Here is a 19468-nt window from a genome sequence, read left to right on the forward strand (position 1 = left end):
TAAATGACACTATACATCAATAAAATGCTTATATTCAGGTCAATTCTCAATAATGAATATTTGCTTATTTTTCAAGTCGGCCATTTTGAAAATAGCCGCCATTTTGTATTTCAAATATAGATCACAACAAAATATTGCTAAGAACATCAAGTCATTCAAATATGTTGATTTTTGTGCTTCCACTGTGGTTTGTGCAATACTGAAAAATATTTTAGAACGGACGGCAGCCATCTTGAAATAAGCCGCCATATTGAATTTTGAGGGTGGGTCCATAGCTAATATTGCTTTGTACACAAAAATGTCCCATCATGCAAAAATTGGTGCTTTCCTCATTATTTGAGCAATTTTTTCACCGATCGGCCGGACTGGCAAACAGGAACAACATCTTATGTCTGATTTACCTGCAGATCGGTTATCTCCGAGTCCACTGTTCTCATCAGTGGGGATAGATACATTCGGACCGTGGTCGATAGTGAAAAGAAAAACAAGAGGTGATCAAGCCAACAGTTAACGTTGGGCTTTATTATTCCCGTGTTTGTCAACAATGTCTATAAACATCGAGGTTGTCGAAGAACTGAGTTCGTCATCATTCATTAACGCTCTACGAAGATTCATTGCCTTACGAGGAAGTATTAAGGAAATTCGCTCAGACCGAGGAACCAATTTTGAGCGTTCAGTAAACAAGTGAACATTGCTTCGATTAATGTAGAAGAAGGGTCAGTTCATAAATTTCTTGAAGATAAACAGACAGTGTGGATTTTCAACCCCCCACATTCCTCACATATGGGAGGAGTGTGGGAACGCATGATTGGCATAACCCGAAAAATTCTGGATTCTATGATTTTGGAAGTACAATCGAAAAATCTAACACATTAAGTGTTAATTACCTTTTTGGCATAGGTGTGCGCCATCGTAAATGGTAGACCGATCGTTCCGGTATCGTCTGACCCGGAATCGCCTTTAATACTTAGTCCGGCGATGTTACTCACTCAGAAACCCGGCTGTTACCCTGCACCTATAGGAACAGTTGATACAAAGGATCTGTATAAAGCACAGTGGAAACAGATATTTTCTGGCAAAGATGTAACAAAGAGTATCTTCAAACTCTACAAACACGTCGTAAATGGACAGATTCTTCTCCGAATGTGAAGCAAGGAGATATAGTATTAATTAAGGACAAAAACGTTTCGAGAAATGAGTGGCCAACATGCATTATCGTTAATCTTCTACCAGGTCATGATGGACGAGTTAGAAATTTAGGCAGAGGTCCGAGTCACAAGAAATGGTTCAACTTACACCAGACCTATTTCCGAAATGGTGCTGTTGCTTAGAGTGTAGACTTTGAACAATGACTTTATCAAACATTATTCCGTTGTCCATTTGCAAGATATGCTAGGGATAAGATTTCTTTTTGTTCATTCATAGTTCATAACTTATTGATTTGTATATGTTTAATATAGTGATATTATATATTAATATCAGGTGAGGAGTGTTCTGTAACATTTTTAAATGCTTTCCATAGATACTTTTTATGTGATTATCTCCCTTAAACAACACAACTCGTGTATGCTCGTTTCAGAACTTTGGATAAATTTTTGGCGTATTTTTGTCCACCACACTGTAAGTTATGCTATTTTTGTATTATTATGTATATTTCTATATGTACCGCTAGTTCCATAATGATTTCTATGACGATTTGAAGTAATTTCACGGTAAAGCCTTTGCAAACATCAGATTTTGATTATCATTTTTGGGCATTTAAGCAAGTTAAATACATTTTATAGTAGTCCAATCCCCTTTTTGTGTAAGTATTTGGCCTGGATCGCCCTCTAAAATTTGTATTTTTTGCTTTGTAAAGTGTCCCCTTTTTCGATTAAATTTTTGTATGGAACACCATTTGTGTCATAAATATTTGTAAACATTTTTTTGACATTGTATTGAAAATCGTATTTTTATCTACGTACTATGTGTTTGTTAAATTACTTAAGGTTGTTTTTATTTTATCTTTTGTAGTTTTTACCTTTGACATCCAATAAAGATGTGGTTGGAGAACTTTGTGCTTTTTTCAATGCATGTTGGATTCAACCGGTTAAACTAACTGTCACCTCCGGGATCGGACAGAACAGTAAAAAAGTATGACGATAAAATAAATCGACATGGCTGATTCAGAAAAACGTCTGCGGACTCATACAGAGCAGGGAGCAGAAATTTACGAAACAACACGAGATAAGTACATCATTTCTCTCGAAGATTCATGGAAGCGTGTAGACAACAGTATGCATACCGCTTTACAGAAAAGTGAACCGAAGGACATTTCTAACCCAAGAAAAGAACTTTCTCGACAATATGAGATATTTTGTAAAATTTCAGAGGAAGACTGTATTGTAAGGACAGATCATAGGCAATGAAGATGCTTGCCATGGAATTCATTGTTAATTTGCTTTATCATATCTTTTGACAAGTGAGTTTCTTGTGCCTTTAAAATGTCGCATTTCTGTTGTTGAAACCAAGAAAATAATCTAAAGCGTTTTTCCTTTCTCGCTTAACCTTGACAATTAAGTGAACAAATGTGAAAGATTTTTGTTTTCATTATATAGCAAATTCAGTGGCGGATCCAGAAATTTTCATAAGTGGGGGCCCACTGACTGACCTAAGAGGGGGCCCGCTCCAGTCACGCTTCAGTGATTCCCTATATAAGCAAACAAATTTTTTCCCAAAAAGGGGGGGCCGGGCCCCCCCCCCCCCCTAAATCCGCCTCTGAGCAAATTAACCTGACGATATCGGGATATGGGTATTTAGTCGGATCTTAACACGTACTTGTGATTTGTTTAAAACCGGTTTTAACGAAGAAATGTCGAAATGTTTAGAACTTAATTAAATCTGTTTTGGGGTAAGATGGTGCAAGCATACGATTTTTATTGCGTCTTACACTTTGAGAAGCGAATAATCTTTAGCTACTTTATTTAAATATTGTGTAAAAACGTAAATTATGAGCTATGAAAGTCAAGTGGTTGTCATTTTACTGAGGAAGTTTTTAAAAAATGCAAAGAAATACTTTAACAGTGGGTTAGATTTCATTAGTCTTTACTATCTATAGATTAACAACTTTTGGTTATATTTATAATTTAGAATTATCATTGAAGGTGGAGCGTGATTGCACAGTTAATTAATATATTGATGTGCCATTTGTATGCAAGAGTGACATTTCGTTGTATTATGTGCCAATTCGAAAAAGTTATGCGAGTATTATCTCCCTTTAACAGGTTCATTATTTTATAATTAAGTTTAGGTTTCTGATATTAATTTGAATAGTTACAAAATGTATCGATTCAATATATTTCAGTTTTTGTTATTGGTGTATCAAAAACATTGATGTACGAATATAATTTCATAAATTTGAAAAAGACTTTATGTAATGATTGAAATCCGTATTAATTATCTTCCCTTCATGATAGATTGATTGGGAAATCAACCAAAGTTACAGAGAGGGACTTGCAAGCAATTTTTAATTGTAGCTTATTTAACGTTAAAATAACTTTCCACTATAAACAAATGTTATTTTATACAAATATAAGGACCTTGTTAGCTAAATCTACAAATTGTATTAGATATTATGAATTTTTAGTACAATAGATTAATATGCTACATTATAGTATTAAAGAAGTTCAATTGTTAATCCACTGTGTCTAAACCACACCGGCAAAATTTGCTCGGACTCGATGGTATCTAACATCTGGCACAATGACGGAACACCAATAGACAAAAGAAAGGTAGGTTTCTCCTTATTTTTTTATTTTTTTTATGATATCGAAATAGGTCATGTCAAAATGGAACTGGCCGGTTTCGTCAATGTATACAACCCGGTTTCGTCATAGATTTCAAAATGCATAACCCGGTTTGGTCAAATAAAAAAAAATCATAATTGCATTACATTATAATTGATTATTTAACTTCAGCGTTCAAAAGGAGTTTTGTGGGTCGTTGGAAAACAAGTTCGTTCACCGGACAACGGCTTATTATTTATATGAGTCTCGGATTCAAATAAATGACAAGCAAAAACTTGAATTCCTACTCTTATAGAACACAAATATTTTAATTTACTTTGCATTCCGAAATTTTTTAACAGCATATTGAGATTAAAGCTCTCTAAATATGCGTTTTCTATATGAGTTATGGGAAAATATGTTGAACATGTTTATACTTGAAATTAAAGTTAACGGTCTTAAAAATCGAAACACACAATTGGTATGTGATTTTCTCGCACAAAAGGATGGACATGCACCTTTATAAGTAATCTAATCATTCTATGTATGTAATTTTTTCCACAATCGTTAAAATAAATCTTCTTAAGGATAAACGTTGATAATAAGACAACTGTATATGCATGCATAATCGACATAGAACATGAATGTAGGATTACAACTACCATGCATTAAAATAGTTTTTTTTATCCCTTATTGTAACTATACTGCTATGTACAAATTAGTATAATAGTCTCAGGTCATCGACAAAATTCAATAATAATTATTTTGTTAACATTACTAAAAAAAAAACGAGTCTGTACTGTCGCCGTTGTGTTATGATGATCGTACACTAACGTTGGTCAATATATTTTGACAATATATACGGACAGACGGATTCAGTTTATTTCAAATTGGACGTAATTCGAACAACTTTTACATACCGCCGAGCGTATGTCTATCAACATGAAAAGTTCATACAAATTCCAAGCGACAACAACCCGACCATAGAGCAGAAAACAGCCGATGGCCACAATGGGTCTTCAATGAAGCGAGCAACTCCCGCATCCGGTTGCGTCCTTTACCTGGCCCCTTAATAAATATTTATACAAGTTCAGTGATAGTGGACTTCATAGTAAACTGCGAATACATGTATATTTATTATATTTAAGGGATAATTTTAACTATGATACAAGTTTTGGCACACATCGCGCGCATTTACTATACAGGCTCTGTCATCGGACGAGTTAAGGTTTTTTCATCATTTTTTATTATTTGTACTTTTGTTGTACTGTTTGAGTCTTTGACAACACTTTGACTCAGTCCATTCCCGAATCACACGCTTGTAATTCCATGGTTGTTATAGCTTGCTTTCATGCAGTTTGTGTGTTTTTCTCATTGTTTAAGGCATACGCTGACCTAAACTTAATTAATTCAACATAATTTTTGTGTCTAAAAGAAAGTTGTCTCATTGTCAATGTTTATGGGATAAGTGGTTACCGTCACTTCTTCTTTATAAAACCTAGATATAAATGACGGTCATGTTTTGCAAACCAACTTTTATTCACATTGAAAATACAAAACTGTCAGATATTGTGTTCGAAAGTTATCTTGAAGTTTCAATTGAATTTGAACTGTACAAAAAATGAATTTGAACTGTAAAAATAATGTGAAAAACATGCCTATGAAAATAAATGTGCCTACCAGAAACGGGGAGAAAGTTACAAATCTCACTGCTATGTTATGGATGCTTAAGTGTGAAAACTCGCTTTAGTGCGCAAGTAACATAGTATATATAGTACCAGAAAATCTGGCAGGACTGCATGCATGATTAATTTGTGCAGAACAGTATAGACTATAGTCGGTTTGGGACTGTTCGTCAATGATTGAATGCATAAATGTATTAACAATTGATAGTAAATATTGTAAAGTAAGTGTATATAATATAGTAAATTAAAATTATGGCACAATCAAAACACATCCTTTTATTTTTTATCTTTACATACTACTATTATAAACAAAGAAAATATAATAATGTTACAAAATAATTAGATACCAGTGTTTGCTATTCAGTATTTATATTCCATTTAAAATTAGTTTGAAGTTAAGTGAAATAAGGGATACGCCTTTCATTAGGAAAATGTGTATTATCATAATTAACTATGTCCAAAAGTGCCCGTTTAAAATAGATTTTAACACGCCAAGTTTACTTTACAATAAATATATATTTAAATTCTCGAAAGACAATGTTCAGATCCGTGCCAAAGTTTCTTTTCATAAATTGTTTGTTAAAAAAAAAACCAAAAAAACCGGGTGATATATATAGACGAAACCGGGTGATCGTGTAGTAACAACATTGACGAAACCGGTTTATTTTATAAAATAGTGCCTAACAAGATTTTGTGAGGTAGACGAAATTGACTTTAAAACGATCGTATTGACTTTTGATGTGCAGAAATAGTTAGATCGGACATATTTTGACTTTAGTTACTTACTTCTTAAGTTTGGGATTAATTGTAATCAACATATTCCAATGAGACTGAAAAATGCTTTTTTTTATTATGATAAATAATAATTTTACCTGCCGTAGTCGTGCGTAAAATATATTTCGGTATTTCTCTTACGAAAATGACTTGTTTAATGGAACAAAACGTATTATTTGTAAACTTTCTCTTTACTCTTCACAATAGGCTTTTAAAAAATAACCTTTCAACTGTATATTACAAAATTTTTGTGAAAATCGAATAATTGGCAATTCTTACCTTTCATACCTCAACTTTCATTGATAAAACATAATATTGACTCGTCCAGTGTCCAGTTTGAAGGTCATTTTAGTTACCGTACACATTCATGCACGTTCTAATTAATCAATTGTCATGTATGAAAAGCATAAACAAGTTTGAAGGTAAACAAATAACAACTTAATCCAATCAAATTGCCTACGATTCAATAACAATGACCAGTCCACATCATAAAAATGTATAGGGGTAAACTGGGTAGGGAGAAAATGTCAGATATATTAAGTTCATTATTTTGCAATAACGAGTAAAAATTTGTTAACCAATAGATTTGTTATAATTTCATAAACATGTCGTTATGTATTGGTATAGTTTTTGGATCTTTCATTAGCGTATTTAAGGCTGTAGAAAGTTTGGCCTTCAAAAGTCAACATAATCATTGACGTTATAAAGAAAATTCGCCTTTTTAAAACATTGAATGTTTCACAAATAATACGCGACAACAAAGCAAAATCATTTCTTAAAACACTGCAAAAAAAATAATTCTGATTGATGCAGTGGTATTGTCATAAATTGCACTGGAGTGAACAGTGGTACATCAAACGTCGAATTCCCTCACACAATGTTATCACACACTATAATTTGACATGACCCTTTTCTTTCGTTCCATACACAGAAATACAATTATGGAGATGCTCATAATAACTAAATTTGCAATCTCCGTGTCAATATCTATCTTCCCGTACCTTTCCTTCCGTACAATGTGAACAATTTAACGAGAAATTAAACAATTTCAAGGCAAGGTTCACTCAATTCGTCATTTTGACATGCATTTTGACTTATTTCTCCGTTAATATAGAACGGTTGTAGAAAATATTGCATCTCACAATAGAAAATAGTTGTATATGTATATATATTCTTCGATATCATAAAAAAAAATAAAAAAATAAGGAGAAACCTACCTTTCTTTTGTCTATTGGTGTTCCGTCATTGTGCCGGATGTTAGATACCATCGAGTCCGAGCAAATTTTGCCGGTGTGGTTTAGACACAGTGTAATCTCTTAGGCCGTGATCACACCAAATTCCATGTACAGTAAACTTGTTTACAATTAGTTTAATGAACTGGACATTGGTTTCACATTAAATTTGTTCACATCTATACACCTTGTTTAATTACCTGTACATAAGATTTGTTCACATTTTGTAAACTCTATGTCATTTAAATTTTCATAACGTAGAATTGAATGAAACGTTTTCTGACAACTTTTCTAGCAGTAAGGGAACGACCATTTGACTCTAAATAGGTGGGATGGAAATATTCCGAATCCCAATTGGATAAAGAAAACAGTTCTGGTTCTACAGTTGATAAAAAATAATCTGAATCAAGAGTTTCCCCATACATTATAGTGTTAAATGTTGAAGAAAAAAAATTTGATTACCAGCATCGAAAAAAAACCCGGAATAAAACGTTTGCGCGGCCAAATTCTGACTCAGATAAATAAACAAAATACCCCCCACCCCCCTTTTTGAAATTAAGTGGTTGCTTCTTTGTGAAAGCAATTTTGATGATTTGCAGTAGTTTAAAGATAATAAATATGTCTCGATTAAGCATTACAAAACGTAGGCTGCAACACATGCTTACAGACGAAGAAGAAGGATTGATATACTAGGAACCACTATATTTCTATCTTTTCTGTTTGTTCAAATGGTATTTCCTCTCCAAGAAGTATTTGGCAAAGGGAGGGGGTAATGTTTTTTTTTACTTTTTAAGTGTAATTTCACGGATCCGAGATACTAGACAAAAAAAACATTTGCCTCACACTTTTTAAGTAATGCATTTATGAGTGAATCGTTGTTTGAGTAAAGACCAGTGGCAAATATTTCTGTGTAAGTCAAGTCGATTCGGAAAGACCTTAATTTTCAAATGAATTATGTGTTCGGCAATGATGCTGCTTTGATAAGGGCTTAATAAAGCTACGTTAAGTTTTATTTCTAAACAAAACAAATAAATACATCAAGTTGAGACAAACTTCTGTAAAGAACTTCATAAATAATTGCTATAAATATCAATTTTATTAAAACATCGTTTCTTCCTTAAATATGCACGGTGAAACTAATGTTTTAAATGCCTAGTTTTGTGTACACTTAATCTACACAAGGCCTACATCGAGTATCGACTGCATGTAGACAAAACATGATTTACACTACATGTAAACATTGAGTTTTATCAATGGGAACGTAATTTTGTTTATTTTACGTGTGAGTTACACTTACACAACACCGAGTTTAGGTCAATGTGAACACGGCCTTATACGATTTATTTAAATATATCAAAATGTATAAACCTGTTCTATGTATCGTGACCCAGATAAACACGAAGTTATTTTTAGACCTATAAATAGCACAGGTAAAGTTAATTTCTATTTTTAGTTTCATTACTGACTTTCCGAAAACGTCTTGTATTTTGTAAACATTAACATTGTCACATACTGTAATTTTGATAGCGTGAGTGGTTCTTGTGTATTTACAACTTTTATTTTCTTTTAAAGATATAGAATTAATCGTACCACGGAATGTTGTTGGCCAAATGACTTTACTTGAAGTGCTAAATTCTTAAAATGTGTGCACAACGAAAAAGTGTGTGATATTTAAGTTCAAGAACAGGTGGATATTTTTGACTGTTTCTCTGATGTTTAGCAAAAATAGCTGTGTAGAAATATGTTCATATCCTGAAGAAAAGAACATCTGAAGATTGTCATTTACCGAAACTGTACTCTTATAATTAAAGAAGACTGGCTGTTTTTTTACTTGATTTCAAGAATATCTTTTGACAAAGGATTAATGTGTGCCTATAAACAAATTCTAGATGGCTATGTGAAGTAAATTTGATTTTTCCCATGGTGATCCTGCATTTCATTAATTTAGTGCTCCAACCAATGAAGCAATTTTCATTCTTTTTAGATGTGCGTGGAACGAATTTTTTTATCCAAGCAGATTTACCAACTTTAAATTCATAGTCTATACATTTTTCATTTACAAATAATTTCATATATGCTGTATTTACTACATTTTTAAATAAACAACTATTCTGATATTTCTCTTTTGAATGTATGCTATCTACAATATAGACATCACATTCACAAATTACAATTTTGTTGACTTGATAAACACAGTTTATGTTTATGATACAAAGTAAACAAAGATATATATACAATATATACAATATAAAAAACATGAAGATTTGTAACTGATAGTTGTAATTAAGATGAGCTTAGGATTTAGTTTTTTTCACAGGTTCTTCTCTCCAGTGAAGCTCATCAGTAGGAGTACTTGCTGTTTGTTTAGTACGTGTTTTTTTTTTCTCTTCGTTGGTTTTATTTGATGGAGTTCTAAAGGCTTCTGCTAGGAAACGTTCCATGCTCGGCTGATCTTTATTTGTATTTTGTTTGTCTGTTTTATTTTTTGCTCGTTTAGCTTTTTTGACATGTCGTTTTGCCTTTTTTTCACTTAGGTTTGAATGATCATCAAGATTGTTGCTTGCCTGTTTGTTGAAAGTGAAGCTAGGCGTTTTATGTTCTGCATCAGCTGCTTGGGTTGTTTGTGACACATCCTGTTGACAGATTTCTGGATGTGTGGGAATGTCTGAATCTGATTCTGATTCAGATTGGCTATCTTCACTAGAAGAATCAGAGTCTGCATTGCAGTATTTGGCTGTTTGACCAGATTTCCCACATGTCTGACATACCCAATCATCTGGGCAAGTAGAGCAATAGCTTGCTTTATGACCGCTGCCACCACATGTTCGACACACCCAATCGTTTGGGCATTCATAAAATTTATGTCCCTCTTGTAGACATTTATTGCATGTAATGTTTGTACGGGTGTCAACTTGACCTCGATGGAGTACTACTGCTTTGTATTTACCTATAAATAATGTTTTTGGCAAAGGATTTGGTATTGGGTCACATATCGAAATGCGATCGCCAGTCTGACAATTTGTTACACGTCCATCAACTCGTAGCATTTCACGACATAATGTATGTACTACACAGTGACTAACTTCAAGGGCTCTTTGAATTTGACCGTCTTCTGCTGAGCAAGGTATATATTTTTTTCTTACGAATATTGTTAGGATTTTCATTTTCAGCAGTTTTGGGATTTCTAGTATATGTTTGTATTAGCTTTTTACGAATAACAATACCATTTTTAAATGTTTTATCCCGGTCTTCATGATTGTCAAAATATAATCTCCATAATCCCCTAACCCTTTGTAAAGCTTTCAAATGACTGGGGTCTACAAGATGTTCAACAGCTCTGTATAGCTCGATATGAGTCAGGTACTGATCTTGTGTGGGCTTACTAGAACCAAATAAGTCTTGTTCCAAGATGAAGATTGGTTTAACTTCACTTACTGACTGGTCATTTGACGATTGGTCCCTAGGAGAAACTGCTTCAGCATCAGACTTGGACGAACCTTTTGGATCTACATTTGCATCCGCCATTTTGAAAATTGAGACGACTTCTAGACTTTGAATCTCTCAATTATTAACATCAATGTACATTAAATCGCACCTAAAACTTAGCTACGAAAGGAATATTGTATATTCTATGCAAGATACGCTCAAAAACTTTTAAGAATCACTTCATTAAATATTACAATAGTGCAAACGCTGATATGTCTCGCCATCTATACTAATCATTGATATTATGTTGATAGTCCTAAGTATAAAGCTAAGCTTTATTACAACTGTCACATAATCTTAACATTAGGCAAGATAACTAAACAAAGACCAATGAACCTTGAAAATGAGGTCAAGGTCAGATGAACCATGCCAGGCAGACATGTACAGCCAACAATACTTCTATACAACATATATAGTTGACCCATTACTTATAGTTTAAGAAAAATAGACCAAAACACAAAAACTTAACACTCTGCAATGAACCGTGAAAATGAGGTCACGGTCAAATAAAACCTGCGCTACTGACAAAAAGATCATAAAATATTTCCATACACCAAATATAGTTGACCTATGGCATATAGTATTAGATAAAAAGACCAAAACTTAAAAACTCAACTTTGACTACTGAACCATGCAAATGAGGTCAAGGTCACATGACATCTGCCCGCTAAACATATACACCTTACATTCATTCCATACAACAAATATAGTAGACCTATTACATATAGTATGAGAAAAACAGACCAAAACACAAAAATTTTACTATAACCACTGAACCATGAAAATGAGGTCAAGGTCAGATGACACCTGCCAGTTGGACATGTACACCTTACAGTCCTTCCATACACCGAATATGCTAGCCCTATTGCTTATAGTATCTGAGATATGGACTTGACCACCAAAACTTAACCTTGTTCACTGATCCATGAAATGAGGTCGAGGTCAAGTGAAAACTGTCTGAAAGACATGAGGACCTTGCAAGGTACACACATATCAAATATAGTTATCCTATTACTTATAATAAGAGAGAATTCAACATTAAAAAAAAATTGAACTTTTTTTTTCAAGTGGTCACTGAACCATGAAAATGAGGTCAAGGACATTGGACATGTGACTGACGGAAACTGCGTAACATGAAGCATCTATATACAAAGTATGAAGCATCCAGGTCTTCCACCTTCTAAAATATAAAGCTTTTAAGAAGTGAGCTAACACCGCCGCCGCCGGATCACTATCCCTATGTCGAGCTGTCTGCAGCAAAAGTTGCAGGCTCGACAAAAATCTGATTTTTTTCGAGGAGCTCTGCCTACCGTAGTTATGTCATGGACGCGTTCGAATTATCATTATTTTTTTTTGGTACATTCTCCCTTTTCTGAAACAATAGTATAGCATCGCTACATAGAAAGACACACTATAAAATATCAAATAGCTTAAATAAATCAAAAAACGTAGTAACACAAATTAACACAATGAACGAAAAAATTTAATCTGTGGTACAATGTAAATACATAGTGTATAAAAATAAGGGATGAATAATTAAAGTAAAAGTATAAAACTGCTGTGAAATGTTAAACAATTATAGAAAAGCATCAACTTTGAAAAAAGTACGTCATATTTTACACAGGTAAATGAAAATGATTTTGTTCTTACGTATACTTTTTCTGTCTATATAATTATCCGTTTAGGAAGAGCAAGATTTGTTTTTGTATGTCAATAACACCTATCTCAAAATTGGTACATGACTTTTAGGGGTGAATATCAGCAATAAAACTATAAAATTGGCGCTCGATAAAACGTCGTGTTCTTCATGTACAGGTGTCGGAACAATATTTAAGGAGAAAGGAAATAATTTTTATGTTCATAGTACGAAGAAGTGACAATCTGTAGCCATTGCAAATAATCAAAGCTGGTATATAGACCAGATACAGTTTATCATTAAATAAGAAAAAAACATTACAAATAGTATCAACAGGCCAAATTAACAAGAAAGTACGATTTGAGAGTACTCACAGTTACTGACAGCTAGTTAAAAGCCAAAACAATTAATAATTAAAAATCAGATGCATCAGAGACTGAAATCAAATAAAACACTTCCCAGGGATTTAGTATGTTAACGTCATGAACAAAAAAGACATGACTTAAACAATGCAAAAAATAAATGTATAGCTGGCTATACAGCATGGATTTTTTCAGTGTTGAAGGTCTTGTGGTAACCAATAGTTGCTTAAATGTACATCATTTGAACTGGTGTGTACTTTCTTCATTAGATATCATACCAAATCGCCTTATCTGTCTTACTATGGACAATTCGTATCTAGTTATACTTTGATTGATCAACAAGATAAACAATGTTTTCTTACATTCAGCCAGAACATAACTGTTTAAACTACACACCTTAAGAATAAGAGTGACAAAATTTGATTAAATTAGCCCAGTATAGTTTCAGAGGATAAAATTATTCTGAATGTAAACGAATAACAGACGATAATGCCATTGGTCAGTATCAAGCAGACATAGTTTCATAAAATAACATAAAAATCAAAAGAAATGTTGACCAAAAATATTTACCTCTGCAAAGACATCTTAAGCCTAGTAGATAGAAAATGACAAACTTAAACCAGCTGATCATCTGTAAAAGAAAAAGATAAAACAATGATAAAAACAAACGAATATGAACTAAATGAAAGATGAATGCATTTATATGTTAATAAAATTACAATCGTATACGTCAAATAATCTTACATTGGAATTAACAAATAAACAACTTGCCGCTGTTGTCGACACAATCACTACATGTACATTGTATGTACCACATTCGACAGAAATTAGGTTCTGACACATGCCCTTACTTGCTTTAAACATATAAACACTCCTGACAGTTTACAGTGTTAAAAGAGACAAACAATACAAATACTATATTACAAACGAAGTGGAAGGTGTAGAAGATGAAAATAAATAAAAGAGACTTTCTTTTATTACAAATATGCCTGCTGATTTGTCTTTTGTCAAAATGATAACAACAAACATTTCACGGAATTTTACAGATGTTCATTGCTCAATTAACAATTGGTATGCTATGTGTATGAAAGAATATCTCCACTATCTTCTCTGCAAAGCACATCTACTTGAACATCATATTTTTAAAGTAACATTATAATTATGTTTGCGTCAAAATGGCAGTACAAACGAGCGGAACAAATCTTCAAACATTTTAAAACACATAAAAAAATCAAACCTACGGAGGCAATCGTACGATATGATCAGTGTAGTCCACAAGGCAGCACCATAATGACACATTGAGGTATATAATTATATATATAATTTGATTGTTTCGCTTGAAGGAAGAAATTCGAAAAGCTGCTGCAACTTACTAGGTTTTTTTCGTATAAAAGAGTCCAAATAACGTACTTTAATTTTTTAACACTTTGACAGATAAACCCATAAACCCAAAACGTTATTCAGCTACATGTATACTCATTGTTGAGGAATATGGCAAACTGTTGTTTTAGTTTACACAATCATGTATTCGTATATATGACACGTCAAGTAACAAAAATTAATCTTCAAGATAACACAAACATGCACGAGTCATTTTTGGCATATTAGAGAATTATCGTTAGATGTTCTGAGGGCCAAAGGCCGGTTTATTTTTATGAAAGTCATCTGTTTTACCTTTGAGATGTTCGCTTTTTTCGTGGGTGGTTTTTTTCTGCACAATAGGCAAGGAAAAATTTACTATCTATTAAATACACTATTATTTCCCGCATAAAGTGCATTAAATGTTGCAGAATATTCATATCAATCTTGTGTTATCATTTTAAGTTCTTGCCAGGCTAGAATACATGTATCATTTTTGTTAAATATAAAATTTCCAGCAGAAGTTAACACTGTGTTAGACTCAAAACTCTGTGCGGCTCAACATTATATACGACAAATTGGTCATACATGTCACTCTTTTAATGTTCATGTCGTTCTTTTTATAATAGTTGTCAAAAAATTGTTAATAACATTTTTTTCGAAATAATTTGTTTTTGGTGAGTTGATGTTGTTATTTACATGATTTATTTTCTTTGAAATTTCTGTTTCTTCTTCCTTGACTTTATTATTGGGTAACAAATTATAACGTACTCTATAGGCACATTTTGGTAATTTAAAAGTAAACGACTTCTTGTTCTCTCTTTTATTAATGTTATTAATATAGTCGAAACATTTTGACATACCACACAAAGAGGAAATAACGGAATTGAATTAACAGAAAGTACACAATGAAGGATTGGAAATCCAGTTCGGCCACAATATGATCATATAATTTTAAAACATTTAAAATAACTTTCCCCAAAATAAAAATATATAAATATACTTAAACGCCTTTCATAAAAACAAGCATATAATGTGTATTCTTACCGTTCTGTCCATTTTCAGTTTTAAATATTTTGTTCCTGTTGAATATGATACGTTTGCATACATATGTTGTATTGGTATTATCGTTCTTTGATTACGAGCAAGACGCAAACAGTTATCGTTCCTTGGTGAATTTTATTTGGGAATGCAATTAAGATATGTGTACTTTTAAAGCCTTTATGCTTATCAAATGTTTTTGTAAAATTAAAACTGAAATGTTAACAATATACATAATGTTTAACCACACCTCGTATATTCATATAAGGGTCATTTACAAACTCAATTATCTATACTATTAAACGAGAAGACCTCATTTTGTGTGTCGCTTTTCTTCTTTCCACAATAAATTATGCATCATGCATTTGTGTCCTATAGGTACCATGCATAGTCGCTTTTGTCATCCATTCCCTATGATTATTCAGTTTGGGTTATTTTGGGAGAAAAACGAGAGAAAAAAAAACGTCCGGATATTGTTCCGTCATTGGACGTAATTTTAAGTCAGAATATACTTCTGGTTTACGTTTTTCTGTATACTTTGATACATGAATAAAGTGTATTTGGCAAATTGCTATTTGCTATCATTTTCAGGTTTACTATCAACGACGGTCACAGAGTTTATTACATAGAGAGGGTCTATGTAATATATCAATGAGTCAGACATTATTGAAATTAATAGAAAAAAATGGGAATTTTGGGGGAAAAAAGGAAGACCGGGCTAGAAAAACATTTGTCCTGTCCCAAAGCCAATAAGACTTTTGATACCTTTTCTGAAATCTCCAGTCATAAAATCTTTTACACACATTGATCGGGTCACAAAGTATATTAAATACAGAGGGTCTATATAATATATCAATGACCACCGTGGATTGATTATTAAACTGAAAATTGATAGTAAAAATGTTCATATTGAAATTAATAGAAAACAAACAAAAATGGGAAAATTTGAAGAAAAAAAGAGGAATTGTCCTGTCCCCAAGTACCTATGACTTTTTATAGTTTTCCTGAATAGAAAACAAAAATATGGGAATTTTGGAAAATAACGGAGGAGTGTAGAAGAACAATTGTCCTGTCCCCAGTACCTATGACTTTTGATACCTTTCATTTTTTTTTACAAAAACTCATCTTTCAATACTTAACATACATACAACCACGCTTTGAATGCCCGCGATTTCGCGGTGTCTTCTAGTCTTCGAATAATAAAATAAAAACAAAACAAAACTTATGGAAAAACACTCTTATCTGGAAAGTGAAGCTGAAGTAACTCTAATATGGCATTAAATGTTACAGTACTTCGCTTCAAGTTGATTGAACTCATCAAAATATACCTTAAACCAAATTTATTAACCAAAAACTTTAACCTGAGGTTAGAGGGACCGGCAGACAGAGGAACTAAGGGACGGACGGAAGGACTAAAATTGTTCATTTTGCAGCTTCCAAGGCATTAGGGAAATCACTTACCCTGCGAATGTACTCAAATAAAAAACGTAAAAAATCTTATTAAGATTATTATATACATATATTTTTGTTTTTTAATTTTACAAACAGAACTATTTTAAGTTAAATATTGCTGTTTAAACTTAAAAAAGTTATAAAAAAAACTTTCATTTAAAAATTTAAAAATTTAACATAGGTGTACTGAAAATTTGACTTTTTTAAAAACTTTTATGACTGCGGAATCGCGGTACTATTCGGCAAGTGTTGAAACAAAGACGTCGGGTGCATGCGTTTTCACATACAAAGGGGGAGTGTCTGGACGTCGATGCCTGTGTTAACACATAAAAAAGAGAAATGGTTCACTCCGACACGTTCGACGCTCATTTCATTTATAAACAGATCTGTAAAAAGGGTGGATGTCCTTTCATTTAGCAAACAGATGCACTGACAACACAATCAAATACAGGATTCTTATGGGCCTAACTATCCTTTTATCTATCCGTCTTACTCTCACTTGGATTTCGCGGGCAGTACGTCAAATGAGCATGTGCGAGTGCGTGTAGGACACGGGTCCATAACGGTCTCCGAATTTTTATATTTTCTGAAAGAAATTGCTGTTTCTGTGGAAAAAGGATCGTTGCAAAGACAAATTTAGAAAGTACAAAACACTGCATTTAACATATCATACTGAATCTTTCGAGCCTCTGGACTGTTCCATGGACAATGTCGTGTACGGAATCGAATGTACTTTGTGTGGAATACTTTAAGTTGGTGAAAATTCGACAAACTTTGCGTAAAAGGATGAATCGACACCGGTCTGGTAATAAAGATCCGCAATTCAGGGTTCTTTATAACTGTTCCGGACCATATGAGTATTTGGACCATACGCGTATGGTCATGACTGTAGTATTGATGGCTCATGTTTTATATGCATCAGGCCAATTTAACGAAATACATTTGAGAAGACATGTTTATTCAGCATTGTTTACAATCATAATATCTGGTACCCAACGGGTACTTTCATACAGTCACAGATCGTACAGAACAGCCACAGCACTATTCAGAACGTATTAATATCGAATATAAGACAATACTTAATATACTACACTCTTTTCTTTCTTTAGAATGAAAATAACTATTAACTGACTAGAAAATAAAACTGACTGAATATTCTTTATCTTTGACAAGAATAACTACTTTCTAAAATATCAAAAATCAAAAATGAAAATTCTTATTAGAATTATTATCTTTTCAAAACTAATCAAAAACTTTTTCTGTCTATATTAAATCCTACTAACATAAAACTTTAACTGTCTATATCAAATCCTACTATCCTACGTGCTACTAAATTATGAAACATATAGTCATTAAATTTTGATGGCATTTTTCTCTCTCTCACTGGACGTCTTGTTACATCACCAGCTATATCTGAAATCGGTTTGGGTGTTTCGATCGGATTATCTAACATAACACAGTCATTGTCCTATTCACTTGAAACAGTTCGATCATTGTATTTCTTTACATGTCGCGTTTCGACGGTATTGTACACCTTCGGGTGATTGTACAACACATTGATTACCAATTTTCTCAACAAGTTTGTAAGGTGTTGAAATAAATGGAGTTGTCATTTTGTTCATATATTGGTGTTTAACTAAAACATTGTCTCCAGTTTTCAAGTCACTTTCATGCGCGTTTCTTTTCACGTCAATGTACATCTTGTTCTTGTGTTTCGCGTACATGTCTTTCACTTCTTCGTCAAGTGTTGTGACATCTTCTTCGCAATATATTTCGGGCAACTTTGTCCTTATCTTACGTTTGAATAAGAGTTCCGACGGTGAAACTCCAGTCACACTATGCGGTTTTGTCCTGTACGCCATTATATACTTTCTAAGTTCTTGTTTCCAGTCCTTTGCATCTGCCTGTGCGATCCCTATCCGTTTCATTAAAGATCTATTCTGACGTTCCACTTCACCGTTCGCGGCTGGGTATAATGGTGTGTTTCTATCATGTTTCCCATCAATATCCTCCAAGTATTGCTTAAATAGTTTTGACGTAAATTGCGGTCCATTGTCAGAACGGATAGATAGTGGTAAACCATGACGCAAACACATGTTTTCAAGCGAATCATTTTCTCGCTTGAAGTGTCTTTTGTAATGTCAATCTCATAATAGCGACTGTAATAATCTATTACAACAAACAAAAAATGTCCAGATGGTAGTGGCCCTAGCAAATCAATAGCCAAGTATTGCCACGGTCCTGTAGGCAACTTTTTCGGTTCGAGCGGTTCTGGATGTGAAAATTGAGATGTTATCTGACAGCCATGACATGATTTAACATATTTCTCTACATCTTTATCCATGTTCGGCCACCAGACCTTACTTCTTAGCATCTGCTTAGTTCCTATAATTCCTAAGTGTCCTTTATGAGCTAATTGCAAGCATTTAGCTTGTAGTGTTTTTGGGATTATAATTCTTCTTCCACGCATTACTAAATATCCTATTACACTCAGTTCGTTCTTTACAGGGTAATAAGCACTCATAACAGACTGGTTCCATTTAGCTTGTTGAAGACAATTTCTAACTTCTGATAATTATGTGTCCACTTTTGCTTCCTTTTCAATCTCTTGTGTTGTTAACGCTTTAGGTGTCCCTTCCTGTGCGCAAAATCTTACAAATTCTTCAGCGACATTTCT

At 33.2% G+C, this 19468-nt stretch overlaps 1 protein-coding gene across 2 annotated transcripts in view; it reads right to left on the bottom strand.

The window, feature by feature from the left end:
• The window catches only part of LOC139524486 (uncharacterized), a 44316-nt gene extending 28867 nt beyond the window's left edge, over window positions 1-15449 (bottom strand). For both annotated transcript variants that reach the window (XM_071319278.1, XM_071319279.1), the window contains exons 1-2: window positions 15346-15449; window positions 13510-13570 (exon numbers count right to left, since the gene is read on the bottom strand). In XM_071319278.1, coding sequence (XP_071175379.1) covers window positions 13510-13570; window positions 15346-15408 — 124 coding nt within the window. In that variant the 5' untranslated portion in view covers window positions 15409-15449. The remainder of the gene's footprint in view (window positions 1-13509; window positions 13571-15345) is intronic.
• Between the last annotated feature and the right edge of the window lie 4019 nt (window positions 15450-19468).

Source organism: Mytilus edulis, chromosome 5, assembly GCF_963676685.1.
Source record: "Mytilus edulis chromosome 5, xbMytEdul2.2, whole genome shotgun sequence".
Classification (NCBI taxonomy): domain Eukaryota; kingdom Metazoa; phylum Mollusca; class Bivalvia; order Mytilida; family Mytilidae; genus Mytilus; species Mytilus edulis.